This window comes from Thalia democratica, chromosome 4 (assembly GCF_965202585.1).
Source record: "Thalia democratica chromosome 4, ktThaDemo2.hap1.1, whole genome shotgun sequence".
In the NCBI taxonomy this organism is placed as follows: domain Eukaryota; kingdom Metazoa; phylum Chordata; class Thaliacea; order Salpida; family Salpidae; genus Thalia; species Thalia democratica.
In genome coordinates, this window is record NC_139168.1 from 26,894,442 (window position 1) to 26,909,252 (window position 14,811).

The 14,811-nt window shown below is 25.3% G+C and overlaps 1 protein-coding gene across 1 annotated transcript; it reads left to right on the forward strand.

Moving 5' to 3' along the window:
• Positions 1 to 245: 245 nt before the first annotated feature.
• LOC145834877 (gem-associated protein 2-like) lies at positions 246 to 10,036 on the forward strand. Its single transcript, XM_082942401.1, has 9 exons — positions 246 to 417; positions 787 to 865; positions 2,767 to 2,843; positions 3,917 to 4,016; positions 4,765 to 4,837; positions 5,826 to 5,956; positions 6,432 to 6,550; positions 8,047 to 8,152; positions 9,789 to 10,036. The coding sequence occupies exons 1-9, from the start codon at positions 269 to 271 to the stop codon at positions 9,882 to 9,884; spliced, it is 930 nt and encodes a 309-aa protein (XP_082798527.1). The 5' UTR covers positions 246 to 268; the 3' UTR covers positions 9,885 to 10,036.
• Positions 10,037 to 14,811: the final 4,775 nt, after the last annotated feature.

Here is a 14,811-nt window from a genome sequence, read left to right on the forward strand (position 1 = left end):
CTTATTCATGTTGGTTATGTATACTATCTGAATATTGTAATTAGAACATTTTCTGTTTGTTTTTAAGTTATCAGATAAAAGAAAAAAGATCTTAGTAAGTTTGTCAAGGTAACCTCTGCTGTGATTTAATGATCTTTAAACAAATCTAAACTTCAATTAAGTTAACTTACATTTTTAGCTAAACCACTGTTATAAAATACTCATTGACTAATAAAAGTAACTAGTTTATTATCTCATTAGGTAAATTATTTTACAAGTATTAAAAATTATGTCTGGGGAAAACCTTCAATTATCTGATCAACAAATGAAACTGTATGAAAGCTCACTTAGGAACAAGTGTTTTGCCGTAAATGATTCTAATAATAAAGTTCTTGATGGCTTTCCTTCTAACGCAAATGACTTTCTCTTAAGTGTAAGGTTAGAAAAAAATTAAAGCTTTGTTCCTTAAACTTTCTTCTTTAATTTTCTTATATTTAAAATAGGCAATAAATGTACAAGATGTTTAGCACAATTTCATTACTGTACACTATATTTCTAACCTTTATAATTTTATTTATTTAAATGAAAACTTCAAAAGCTTAAAAAAAGTTTATTTTCTTTATTTATATAGAACTATGAAAACTCTTTGAATTGTATATAAAAAGGTTGAAAAAATCTCATGTTTTTCATGCAAGCCTAAATCTTCTTAAACCTTCAATGCATATTAAATGTTGCATATATGTTTTGCTTACAAACCTAATTAAACCAGTTATTAAATTGTACTATTTTTCTATTTTGAATATAAAGGAGGGAAGCAGACAAAATTCCTGATATTGTTCGTAAGAAACCACCAGTAGAAAAAGTGTCACTATCAAAAGTCCATGAGGTAAGAAGTAGTAAAGCTTCATTTTGTGTTTGGGTGAATAACACTAGGTTCATTAGTTTTTTTTTTTAACTTCAATTTTGTATTTTATACTAGAGTAGAGCATGTATTACTGTGTAAATTTAATTGCATTTATTTATATAAACAAAATAAAGTTCTTCATATAATTCAGCTTAGTAAAAAGCTTATCTTGCAACAAGGTTTAGTTTTATGCTTGTGTTTCTATTGAAAATTTTAAGCTTTTGATTTCAACTTTTACCTTCAAAAAGAAATGTTTTCTTTTAATAAGTAATTGCATAACATATCTTTGATTGATGCATTTTATTTGCAATAAATCGGTCTTTTTTTATCACAGTCTTCTTTAAAGTTAACAAAAACTTTATGGGGAGATAAAGGTTTTAAACCTTGTCAATCTTACATCTCAGTGTATGTTTTTTCATCTAAGTATTAATATTTTCATTTATGCTTTCTTTTTTTCTAATAGAAGCAAATGACACAATATGTTTATGTAATTTTAAAACAGCATTACATTTAACTACTGTATGAATAAACAGTTTTAACTATCTTAACTGTTGCTAACCCTCGTATTTAAGATAAACTATTTAATTAAGTAGAAAACAGCAGTATATGCATTTTAACTGGTTGCATAACTTTTCAAGTTATGACAACTAAAATTCTTATAAGAACTTTAAAAGGGCCACATCTCAAACAGTAATTTAGAGTTGAAAAGTAAAAAAATGTTAATACAGGTCTAGCTTTTAAGGTTATTATAGTAAAAAACTTGAAAATATTTAATAAAAGACTATTTTCAAAAGTACTAAAAATTACTAAATTTGAAAACTTATTTTAGCCGTTTTTTAAAAGTATTTAAAGTTAAAGAAAAATACTTATGTAGATCTGATTAACAAGACTATAATAATATTAATAATATTAATATTGAAGTTTCAAAAAAAAAAAACGGTTTATTAAAAGTTATATATAATACTGATTTCAACTAATAGAATTTGAAATGTCAGAACTTGATAAGTTTATATCACCTGTTATTTTATCACAAAACACATCTAAAATACAAAGCTGCTATTGTTTTCATATTACCAATTTTCTGGTGTCAAAAAAGTTTGTATAAACTGTTCTTAAAGCATCCTAACTAAATAACTATGGATTGTTTTTGTGACTTGTTTTTAATTGTTTGTGTATTCTAATTGATCCTTGGAAAGTGAATTGAGGTTTTTAAAAAATTGTTGAGAAGTTTTCTAAATTTGCAGCGTTTAAGAAAAATTGATCATGATTTAGATTGGTGGTTTGTATGTTTGTATCTTGTGTGGCTATTTTTGTTTTAAATTTATATAAAAATAAACTTATTAAACTTATAGAAGTTTAGCTTAATCAATTTTCTAAGTTTTTATGTGTTTTTTTTTCATAAATTACACAACATAAATTCTTAGTTAAATTCAAAAGTCATAAGAGCTTTAGTACAAGGCCCAAGCACTGAACAAACTGCTTGATTTAATTATTTTAAACTGAATTATTTTATGTAGTCAAAAGTAGCTTAATTTACGTTTTGTTTGTTTCTTTTTAAGTTTTTTTTTTCATTGATTGAATGTTGATGGAGTTTAAATCTACAACCTTAAGTCTAATCAAATTTTTATTAATATATATCTGTCCAAAGCATTTATTTGCAGTTTTTATATTTCTTATATAAACTTTTAAACGAAATGCTATCTTAAATTTCTTTATACTCAAAGTATTCACAGGTTTATAAATTAAAATGAGTTTTGTCTAGAAATTCTAAAATTTACCGTGTTCTAAAGTATTGTTTATTAAAATGGTTTTACCATAGTTGCTAGTGCCATTGAATTTTACCAACACAAACGTGTTCAGATTGATAATATATAAATTAAAAGGACGCATTCAAGATGACCAGGCTCGCCTACCCGGAGCATGCTCCCAAGAAGCAGTGGGCTGAATACATGTGCACCAGGTCAGTGAGAAAGTTCCATTGTTTTTTGCTTGTTATAATGTGTACAAGAACAATGGTTAATTTCAATATGTACATGCTTGTTGGTTAATGGTCATTGAATGAACATGGTCAAAAAAGTTATACTTAACATTTTCCTCAGAACCAATGTTATGATTGTTTGTGCGCCAAGTGAAAAAAAATATTATGTTTACTAAAACTTCTAATTTTTCTCTACAAAATCAATTCAAATGTTAGTAGGTACACTGGGTGAAAGTTAAAATATGTACTTTTTATTGTACAATCATGTGTACTTGATCAATGAGTGATATTTCTTTTCATATAAGTATTAGGTAAATGGTAAGTAAAAATTTTATTTAAAAAAAATAAGTATTTATTTATTGTCATAGGTTTTTTTTGTATGTACTGCTCATTGTTTTATTTATTTTAAGTTATAGTATTTTCTGAAAGTAATAAAGAAACTTGAATATTTTATTATTAAATGCACACCAATATACTAGTATGTACAAAGGTTAAAAGTTCTGCCTAATCATAATTTATAACAAGTTGCTTAATAGGTGGGGTTTACAATTACAACACATGTTTAGGCTTCAAAATTGTTTGAGATATGTTTTTAGATATGTAACGTACCAAACATCACAAAGTTGTAGAATTTAAAGTTTTAAAATTTATATGTCATGCAGTAATGTTAATAAAATTTCAAAAGTAATAAAAATTTTATTAAAATATACAACTTATATGCATGTACTTTTTTTATAGTAAATATGATATGGTCAAAGGTTTGTAAAAAAATTTACTAAGTTTTTTTATTTAGCTTTTAATCTGACTTTCTAATGTTAGCCAGTTTTTATTATTTAAACAAAAAACTACATGTTTTACATGTTTACTTACATTTAATGCCTATATTCTTATGTTTGGTATAAAAACAAAACTTTCAAATACTTAATCTTTTGAAAGATTATAAATTCAGTTCATTTCAACAAAACGAAAAAAAAAAAGTTAACAGAATGTTTAGGTTTACCTACATAAAACTAATAATTAGTATTGGGAATCATTAACGAAATGATATCCACCAGATTTGAGAAATGCAAGGATCTTTACGTCCAGCACGAGTTGAAGTTGAAGACGATTAAAAAGACTTCGGAGCTGAGACCCAAGCTTCCACTTGCTCCATTGGTAAGAAATTAAATAACTAAAAAGCTCTAAGTAGCTCAGTTTTTATTATTATTTATATTTATGAAATAAATTTAATTATTGTGCTCCTGTGACTAGTAAAACGAAACAGAAAGTAATTTATGCTTTAGCTTTAGCAGTGAACAAAATTTTAAATATAAAACTTTAATTTAAACACGCTGGTAGTAAACTATTTAAAATAACTAATATTATTCAGGGTTGCCAAAAAACCTGGAAAAACCTGGAGTTTGACAATTTAGGCTAAAAAACCTGGAATTTGAGAAATTTTGAATAAAATCTTGAATTTTGAACAAGAATCACTACAAAATCTAAAATATTAAACAATAATTACTTAAAGTCCTGTTTAATAAAAAAAAACATGTATATTAGTTAAGTTTTGATTTCACACAAAAAATATGTTGTACAGATAAATGTTTTGTCATCATCAAAAATTTTTTTTTACTAAAAAATACATTTAAAGAAGCTTTACGATATCTTTTCAATGTCATTATAAACCTGGATAAAATTTGCCAAAACATTTGGCAACCCTGATTATTGAAAACTATGTCATATCATTATTGTTTCAAATACTGCGTTAAACAACTTAAATAAAAGTTAATCAAAGTAAATAATTTAGAACAAATTGCTGTTACAAACAACTGGAATATTTGCTACTTCTTTTTTGTATGCAAACTTTTTTGTTATTGATTTACAAAAAAAAATTTATTTTTATTTATGTCAAATATAACAGCCTGTTTGGAAGGACAAACATTCGTGGAGGCTATACTGTTTGGGAACTGACATTGCAAAAAGTAAAGATGAAGGTTTGTTCAATTAAAATATTGGGGTTCTTTATCTACTGAGTGGGTTTGTTATAGAACAAAAAAATTTATAAGTCTGTATTAGGATTGATTTTTTTCTGAGATATAATTAGTTGTATTCCTTCAACTGGTCATATCTTTAAATTTGTACTCAAATATATAAGCTAACAATTTATCTCATTAGCTGAAATATTTACACTGACATTGTAGAAGTAAAATTTTTTGTTAAAAATAGTTGTTTATTAGCATTTAAACTTGGTAAATTTATTTAGTTAGAAAAAAAAAGTTGTTAGGTCAAAAATACTTACATTAAAATAAATTTACTATGATATATATGATAAAAAGAATTAAAAAACAAACATTTGCGTTACCTTTTGAAAAGTATGTTGTTCCAATTTAGGAATTAATCAAAACAATTATTTTAATTACTTGATAAATAATCTCCATAACAAATTAAAATAAGTGTTAGAAAGTACCATATAATTGTGTATTTATTTACAATATTTTAATCAAAAAAACTTGATAAAAAAATTATTTAACGTTTTTATAATACTTAAAGTTATGTTGCTTTTTTTATGAACAATAAAATTTGTAAAGGTCATGTATGTTTTAAGCTCTCAATATATCAAGGGTGGTAATTTTACCTTGAAAAACCTAAAATTTTAAAAAGAGCTGGCAAAACCAGGAGTTTTGAACAAATTTTATCTATCAATTAATGAAATTTATATAAAATAATATTATAAAAAACTATATGTATTGGTACATAAACTGTGCAACACTTTTAAAGTAGCATTCTGTAAGTTTCAATGATATTATACTATTAAAAGCATTTTTCCTTCTCAAGTTTAATTTTAAGCTAAAATTCTTAACAGAGTATTTTTTATTTAATAAATTAAATGTTGGTAAATTTATGTTTACATAATTTAATTATACCAACTTATACTAAACAATCTTCCTTAATATACCGCAACAGCTAGATTTAATATTTCAGACACGATCGTCCCTGGTGTTGCAGAATTGAGAGAAAGGAACATGGAGGGGGATCCCCGCGACGTGTGCAAGGGAGTTCAGGAGGAGCTGCAGGAGTTGGGAGAAACCAACATCTACCTAGATCAGTTGAAGGTATATCATAATTATTATATATATTTATATGAATATAAGATGTAACGTTAAAAGGCGTTAAATCCTAGAGATCCTGATGAGCTAAGCTTATCCGAATATATACGTTTGTTTTTGTGTCAAACAGAGAATTTTTGTTTCAGAGCATATTTTTCACGCATATTTTTTGCCATAATCATCAGCTAAGCTAGTTTCTATTCTAACTATTTTATATTTATACATATAACAACTTTGAAAACTTATAATTCATTTATTGTAGTGTTTGTAATCAACAACCACGAGTATGGGAAAATTAAAAGTAGGAAAGTGGTGCTTTAAATTCTCTGCCTCAATTTAGTGGAAAGTAAAAATTGTTAATTGAAAGTAAAATATTTAATAATTTATATTATTTTAGAGACATTACTTCCAGTGATAGGAATTATACTGATATTAAAAATTAAAAACATTGTTATACACATTTAACATTATAAAAATTTAGAGGGGGTTGCCACCACTGATGAGAATTATTTTGAAATTCGATCTGAAAATAGTCGAGTCTCTGCTCAAATACCACAAAGAATGGATTGACGAATTCGGATTCAGTCACAATCAGGGAAGGTATTTTGTTACTTTATTTATAATATTTTTTACAATGATGATTTTATTTATATTATATGTTTTTAACAACCAGGGAAAGTTACCAATTGTTATCTGTTTTAATAGTTATTTTATTATCATTAGTTTCGCAATTAGTTTATTGAAATATCCCTTAAAACCAGAGAACTTTATAATAATTTTAGATAAATTAATAGTTTAAAAGCTTTGCAATAATTTTTCAAAAATTAATAATTGCAATTTTTTTATTATTTTTACATAAATTGATTATTTAAAACATTTGTAGTAATATCACATATATAAAATTAAAAACTTTGTAATAATTTTATAACAAACTAGGCAGGTTATTAATGTTTTCAAATGTATATTATTTGTATAAAATAGTTATAATGAATTTATCACATTCAAGGAAGGTGTTTAAACTCAATACAATTTTATGTACTTTAACTAGTAAATTATGTTTATAAAAAAATGCAAACTACTTAACAAGTGTTTCTGGTTATTTAAATAAATTATTACAGAATTCTGATTATAGTATGATGATTAGTTTAGTTAAGGCCATAGGGGGGGTAGAAGCCATTTTTTGACCAAAAATAACATATAGACTTATATTATAGTAAATTTCATAATCTTTCAGATGCTTTTTTTAGATTTTAAAAATATTGAGTAACTTTTTTTTTTTATGACCGGTTATATAAAGGGTAACTTTAAAGCCGTTTTTCTCGAGTTTTTAAAAACGGGCTTTAAAATCTATCTTCTCCTTCATTTTTTAAGCAATCTTCTTTAAATTTTTAGGAAATGTTCCTTACATTATGAGAAAAAAACGTTATTTGTGAATTTTAATAATTTTAAAAAATAAAAATTTTATGACAAAAAAAAAAAAAAAAGTGATTTTTTATCAAAAAATTTTTTTTTTTTCAAAAAAAAGGTATTTTTACTTTTAGTTTTTTAAAGTCACAAATAACGTTTTTTTGTTATTGTATAAAGAATAGACTGTGAAAGTTTGAAGAAGATTGCTTAAAAAATAAAGGAGGAGATAGATTTTGAATGCATTAGTCTTTTTTCGCCGTTTTAGTTTTTCTTTCCCCATAAGGAACCTGTTATGCGGCCCGACTTTGGTCGGTCATATCTCAAAAACTAATTCAAATTTTTAAAAACGGTAAAAAGCAACTTGAAGCTTAGTAAAAACTCTATAAAATAAGATCAACTTGTAAAAAACATGGCCTACCCCCCTATGGCCTTAATATTATTTTACTAAAAGTTTAAATCCTAACAAAGGTTACTATACATAACACAATATATTTATGTATATAATTTGTCTCAAGTTGGATATAAAGACTTATATGTGTATTAGTTATTATTAGCTGGATATAAAGTCTTTTATGTGTTTTAATCATTTTTTGGTGAGATAGAACAACTTATATGTATGTTTTTTACAAGCTTGGTATGATGTATATTACTTATAAGCTTGATGTATGAACTTTTATATTTACATCCAGTTGGATATACGGTCTTCTATGCATGATAAAACACCCGATGAACGAAAATGTGATCAGCTGCATCCGAGATTTGTCCAGGAGGTGCGCCGAGGAAAGAGACATTGCTGTGAGACATTTGTTTTTATGTTTTGTATAAAGTTTATATATAGCTTTTATTGAGTTAAATAGTTAAATTTGTTATATGATATGTTTATTATCTATGTTATGTTAATTGATGTTATATTTTTTTAAAATTATTGTTAACTATTTTTTATTACTATACTTGATATTTGCTATTACAATTAAAACTATGTTTGTTATTACATTTAGTTAACATTAATAATTTAGTACTAAAAAAGTTCTATGTAACCTAGTTAACTATATACAGGGTTGCCAAAAAGCCTTAAGTCCTATAAAAACCAAAAATTTTACAATTTAGGCTAAAAAACCTGGAGTTTGAGAAAATTTGAAAAAAACCTGAATTTTGAAGAAAAATCAATAAAAAAATCTGGAATTTTGAACAAATATAACTATAAAACCAAAATTTTAATTTGACACCAAATCTACCATACAGATAAAAATATTTTGTCATTATCAAAAAAATTTTTATCAAAAAACACATTTAAAGTAGCTTTTCAGTATTTTTCTAATGCTGTTATACTACTCAGTTTTAACCTTAATTTTTCCTTTAAACTAAAAATAGACCCAAAAACATGTACTTTTAAAACCTGGAAGAAACTATGAAATCTGGAAGAAATTTCTCAAAAAAAATGCAACCCTGACATATGTTATAGTATTTAAAAATAAGTTTTATTATAACATTTATTATTTACAAGTAAGGTTGTTTATTTTCTTAATTAACTCAAAGTCATTCTAATTTTAGTCCTTATTTCCAAGTTCTCTTAGTTATCATGAAATATACTAATAAGCCAAATGTGTATAGTTTTGTGTCCCCAACTTTTAATTAAGTATTGGGTTAACTCGGGTTTAGATTTTGCGAGGTATGAACCATAATAACAAAAAATGTAAACTTCATTGGTAACATTGAAAAGGTGCTTAGCGTTTTTTTTTTTGAAAAATTTTACGTTAAAATAAAGTATTTACAAGGTAAAATGGTTAATAAATAAACACAATGTTTGAAACACAAGCAGTTAAACAGTTATTGTTACTATACAAAAGCTCAAACTTGCTACAACTTAATTTGTTGTTTTCAGCTAAAAATTCACGTCACTGGTTAGAATTTAAACTTGACGGCTTTCAAAACCCTAGTTTTATAATAGTTATGATATAGGTTTTGATCTTACTTGTGAGTTAGAATTGTATGCCTTACTCCAAACATTTAGCATTTAGTTCTTTTACATTGTTAAAAATCTTAAATTGAAAAAAAAGTTACTGCAATTGGTATTTGATAATAAGCTAGCAATTACATTTTAGTTAGTATTTAATTTCTTTGCTATTAGTAATTTACTTGCAGAGATTGTCGAACTTCCTAAAGTTTTCGCAGTTTTATTTTTTACAATTAATGGCAGTTTGAGGTTTGATGTTTAAAAAGCTGTTTTCTGCAAAAGTAAAAAAAAAAATATTTAAAATGCAAGGAAAATAAATTTTGAGCCATCAAATAAAATTTAGCAAACCCATTTGTTATAAACAATATTTTTGATAAACAAAAACCTATACCTATTAAAATAACATTATTAACAAAAACAAACTCACAAGATATAAAGAATCATATTATTTATTTAAATAACAATTAATGTTTTCAGGCCAAGCAAGACAAGACAGGGGCGCTTCTGAATGCACTGAACATGATCATTGTGATTATTGGAAAGTACTACAAGCAAACAGATTTGCTAGATTAAATATATAGGTTCAACGTTGATAAAATATTTCGTTAAGTTGCAATTGTTTGTATTCGTTAGCTTATTTTATGTTCATGAATTTTAATAAAAATAATTTACATTGGTACTTTTCAATGTTTTAGTTTGATAATGCTTATAAAAAAAAATTAGGTTCAGTGAAAGTTTTTAGTTGAAGTTTTGATTGAAAAGTTGAATAATTAATTTTGTATGAAACTGTTTTTACATTTTTTTATGAAATACATTACATAGGAACTAAGTTGTTAATATCAAATATTGGTTATTTATTCAGTCAAGTTTAAAAGTTATTATGTTTATAATTTATCTGTGTCTAAAGTTTTTTTGTTTTGTTTGAAGTTGTATAATAATTACTTGTCGTAATAAAACTATTTCATGATATTTTGTGACATTTTTTATACTGTAATGTATTTCAAAATATAACTGGGTCAAATATAATACATGAATGTTTAAGATGAGTAACTATTTATTTTCTCTAAAGTTATAAGTTTCTATCGTTGAATTTTTCTTGTAATACATTCTTTATCTTATATGTTTTTCTATCAATTTAATTTTATTTGTATACTTATTTTTATTTACACGTCAACTAAAAACATTGTTAATACTCTTCTAAGCTTACATATTTTTCTAATAAAAAAATTGCAGCTTAGTATTTAGAAATTTGCTCAATTTTTTTAGTTATACACCTTAGGAAACAATTAGTATATAGAAAAATATTATTTTCCTAAAAAATGTGTTTTACAATGAAGAATCTCAACTTTTTCTACAATATAGTAAAGTTATTTAAATATTAAGCTTTTTAGTTTTGATTTGTAACTTATTTTTATTTAAGAATAAACCATGGTTTCCAAAAATGAGCGTTAATCTAGTGCGGTAACTTGTAAAAGAGCGATAAAGTAAATGTATAATTTAGAAGTAAAGAGGCGATAACTAACAAACGGGACGAGTTTTTTTTTAAATTGAGGCGTACATGGACATGGTTTGAAGAAACCGTTGTTTAAACACCTGTAAAAATATACAGCCTGTTTTTTTGATCAGGTATCTAACAAGCTGATATCAGTGATGTTTGTGTGTTAAGAAACAGAAATAGCTTGCTTTTTTTAAAAGGGCGATTTCCGCAGGTAATTTTACAATAAAGTATTATTAGTATGTAATTGATTTACAACGCTTAAGATTAAGAAAAAATTATTTGTAAACCAAAAATACTCTTGATAAAGTAGTTTGTTCTAAATCAGGGTTTCCCAAAGTTGGCGATATTGGTAAGTCGCGTGGCGATAAATAGTAAAGGGGCGGAAACTAGTAAGGGGGCGATTTTAAAATTTTTTGCAGACATTTAGTTTTCACTTATTAGCTTGCTTTTTTACTTATTATAGCCTGCTATGAAATATTTGACCCTGAGGTTAAACTTAAACACAATAAGTCCATTTCGTTTACGTGAAATTTGGAGAAAAATCAAAAAGTTTAGGACTCCTCTTTTCAAGTAATTTACATATTTTCATTCATATCTTTTCTCATTTAACAATTACATAGGTCATAGACGAATGGTAATCCTCTCACCATTTCATAACCTGACATATATGCCATTTGTGATCATAACTGCTTTGTAAAAATCTATGTTATCGGTTATAAACTATCAACCTATGATATTTCCAATTGTTTCTTGAAAAGTCACTTAGTTAGACAAAAAAAACTATATTAAAGTCAATTTTGCAATGGAATAAAAAAGTTGTAAAAAATTGAGATAAATTTTGTAAGTTTTGTTTTTGAGCTTGCACTACTAAATTTAAAAAAAGTAACTTTTGATTATCATGTATTCACATATTTCTTATTTATGTTTGATAATTCTTAAAGAAGTGAGATGGTTATAAAAAGGAAACTGTCTAGAAAGGTTTTTGGCTGTTTTTAATTCAGTTATTGATTATTTTCTTAAAGGATAAGGTATTGGCAGACAATCTTGTTAAAAGAAAAATAAAAGAAATAAAAATGCTTATATGTCAGACTTATATAGTAAGTTCTACCATCTGAACAAAAATTTACAAGGTAAAAACTTGAACCTTGTGAAAGTCATAAGTAAGATAACCAGTTTTAGAAACCAACTTGAACTGTACGGAAAAAAATTCAAAAATAATCAGTTTGCAAGTTTGGAAAACTGAAAACTTTAAATAAGTGAAGGTGATGTAGAAGTGCTTCCATCTCATCTGAAACAGTTTAAATGTGAAATTGATAAACGGTTTAATTACATTTTTTGATTAAATGTCACGAAGTGGGTTATGGATCTCTTCGAAGCAGATCTTTTTGAAGTAAACGTTTACTTATAGGAAACCTTCTCAGACTTACAAACTGACCTTGAACTTAAAGTAAATTTTTCGAAAGAACGATATAAAAGCTTTTTGACTCAACAAAAACTAAGGCAAAAGTTTTCCATCATTTGGGAGGAAGTTAGATTGTTGTTATTTGCTTTTCCTTGTAGGTTGTTGAGAAACCTTACAGTTCAGTTATCAACATCTTTAGCAAAAAATCTTATCTAGATATTTGTAATTTGTGATTTTTTGGGATATTTCTTATTTAACCTGATTTGTATTGTATTTAAGTATGCTTTTTTTAATAAAAATCTATTACGTTATTTATTCTACAACAGGTTTGCTTACTGCCTAATGAATGTAAATGATGGTAGACTTCCTCTTGAGTTCGCAATTTTTACCAAAAAAAGTACTTTCTTAAATTTGACTTAAATAAAGTCTATTACTAACTAATTATTAATAAAACAACAATGTTTACAATATTTTATAGCTTATACAGATCTATTGTTTTAATTGAATGCTTATTTTATGTTTTAGTTGTTTTTATATTTAATCATAACATTATTGCATTTTAATATATTGAAATCTTCCACTTGTATAAAGAATTATCATGTTTTCTTGAGTTCGCAGTGCGAACTTCGCACTTTTTGGTTTTGTTCAAAGTGTGAACGCAAGCGGAAGTCTACTGTATTAATTAAGTGGTTTATGATTTTAAAGTTAGTACTAGTTTTGTTTTTACCTAGTTAACTTTGTAGTTTATATTTGTCGTTTTACATCACACAAAAAAAATTAATAAAATAGTGATTTAAACATTTATTTGAAAGATATTTATTTGACAGATTTTTGGTATTACTTGTTGAATCTGAATCTGAATAAATAAAAAATAATAATAACCATTAAAGTTTTTGTTTCAAAAAAGATTATTTTGGCTTTAAAAGAGTAAATATTTGAGGTCTCTATTTGAAATGACTTCAATTTTTAACTTAAAAGATTTTAAAGATAGTTTTACTTTCTAAGCTGAGTTATTATTCTAAAAAAATGTATAATTTAAGGAGATTGAAACAATTAGTACAACTATTTTTTGTTTTGTTTTGTTTTAAATATTTCATAATATTTTGAAAGTTAAAATGTGTTTTTTATTTTAACAGTTTAATCATAGGTTTAAATTTTTCACTATTTTCCTCTGTTAAATTATTAGAGGCTGATAGCTAGATTAAAAATTAATTTCTGAACTGAATTAAATAAGCCATCAAAATGACTGCTACAGTTACAAAACAAATTTTTAACCTAATAAAAAGTTTTTTTAATTGATTATTTCCTATTCACAGAAATAACTGTAAAACCTTTAGTTCGTTTTTTAGTTAGTTTTCTTTAGTTAGAAAATAAAATTTTTAGAGTTAAGGTTTTATTTTTCAAAGGTTATTTCAAATAAAACACTATTTAATGGTATTCTACTATAAAACATATAGTTAAAAAAGATTAAAATTAAATTTAAACTTTACAACTAACTTGCCGATAATATTTCTTAGTATTAAAATTAATAATTTTACTGTATTAACAGAAGCTATTAATGAAACCAGTTTTCATGTGAGACAATCGACCAGTCGGTCAATCTTCCTCAAACTAGATCAGCAATGATGTTTTAATATTTATTCCATAATGTGTCAGATAAACTATTTATTCTATTGTAGTTTTTTTAATCTCTGGTATAGAAATATTTAAATATGCTTATTTATAAAATAGTTTAAGTATATTGTGCGGCTTAAATAAGTAAATGACTTCTAAATTTCCGAAATTCGTTATATGAGAGATTATTATAATGTCAGGTTTCAGTTAAGATTTTAGATGGGTCATTTACGGTCGAGATACAGTCAAATTTCGACCCGCTAAATAACTTGAAAACTACTTGTGCAACACAAATAAAATTTAGTTTTTTGATAATTAATACTTTGAAAAACGCTTTCATTTTGGTTTTTAGTTTACAGTAGTACTTCCTTGATCACAATAGTAGTAATCATTTTATTATTATTTTGCTCGAGTTTTTTTATTTTCTTGTATGTTAATTTTTAAATTACGCAGCCCGCAAGTACATTTTTTAGCAATTAAAACTTTCAAAACTAGAAAGGATTTTTTAGTAAATATGACTTGCTGACTACAAAAGTTGTCTACCACTAAATTAAAGATTCATTAGTTTCAAAACAATAAATATTTAAAGAGAATTGATTACAGAAAACATAGGCTTTTTATTAATTAAGTATTTTAATAAGCTTTACTGGGCTTATTAAAAAAACAACTGTATATTATTTTTTCAAGCCCTGAAACTACTATTACCACAGCCCAAAAGTGCATGCATAAGAAGTACCAGACTAAATTACATTTCGAACACAACTTTTTTGGCTAAAAAGTGCGTAGTCGAGAATAAAATTACTTTACTTTTTAAAATACTGGGGGGCAGGGACGTAGCTTGGTAGGTTTCTGCAAATCTACAGAAACGTATACTTATGTGCGAAAAAACTTGCTTTTATTTCAGATTAAAAAGACTCTGCTGTCTTAGCTCTTAGTTCATTCATTTATGCTTAATTTTGCACTCCTGAGAGATAATTTTGACATAT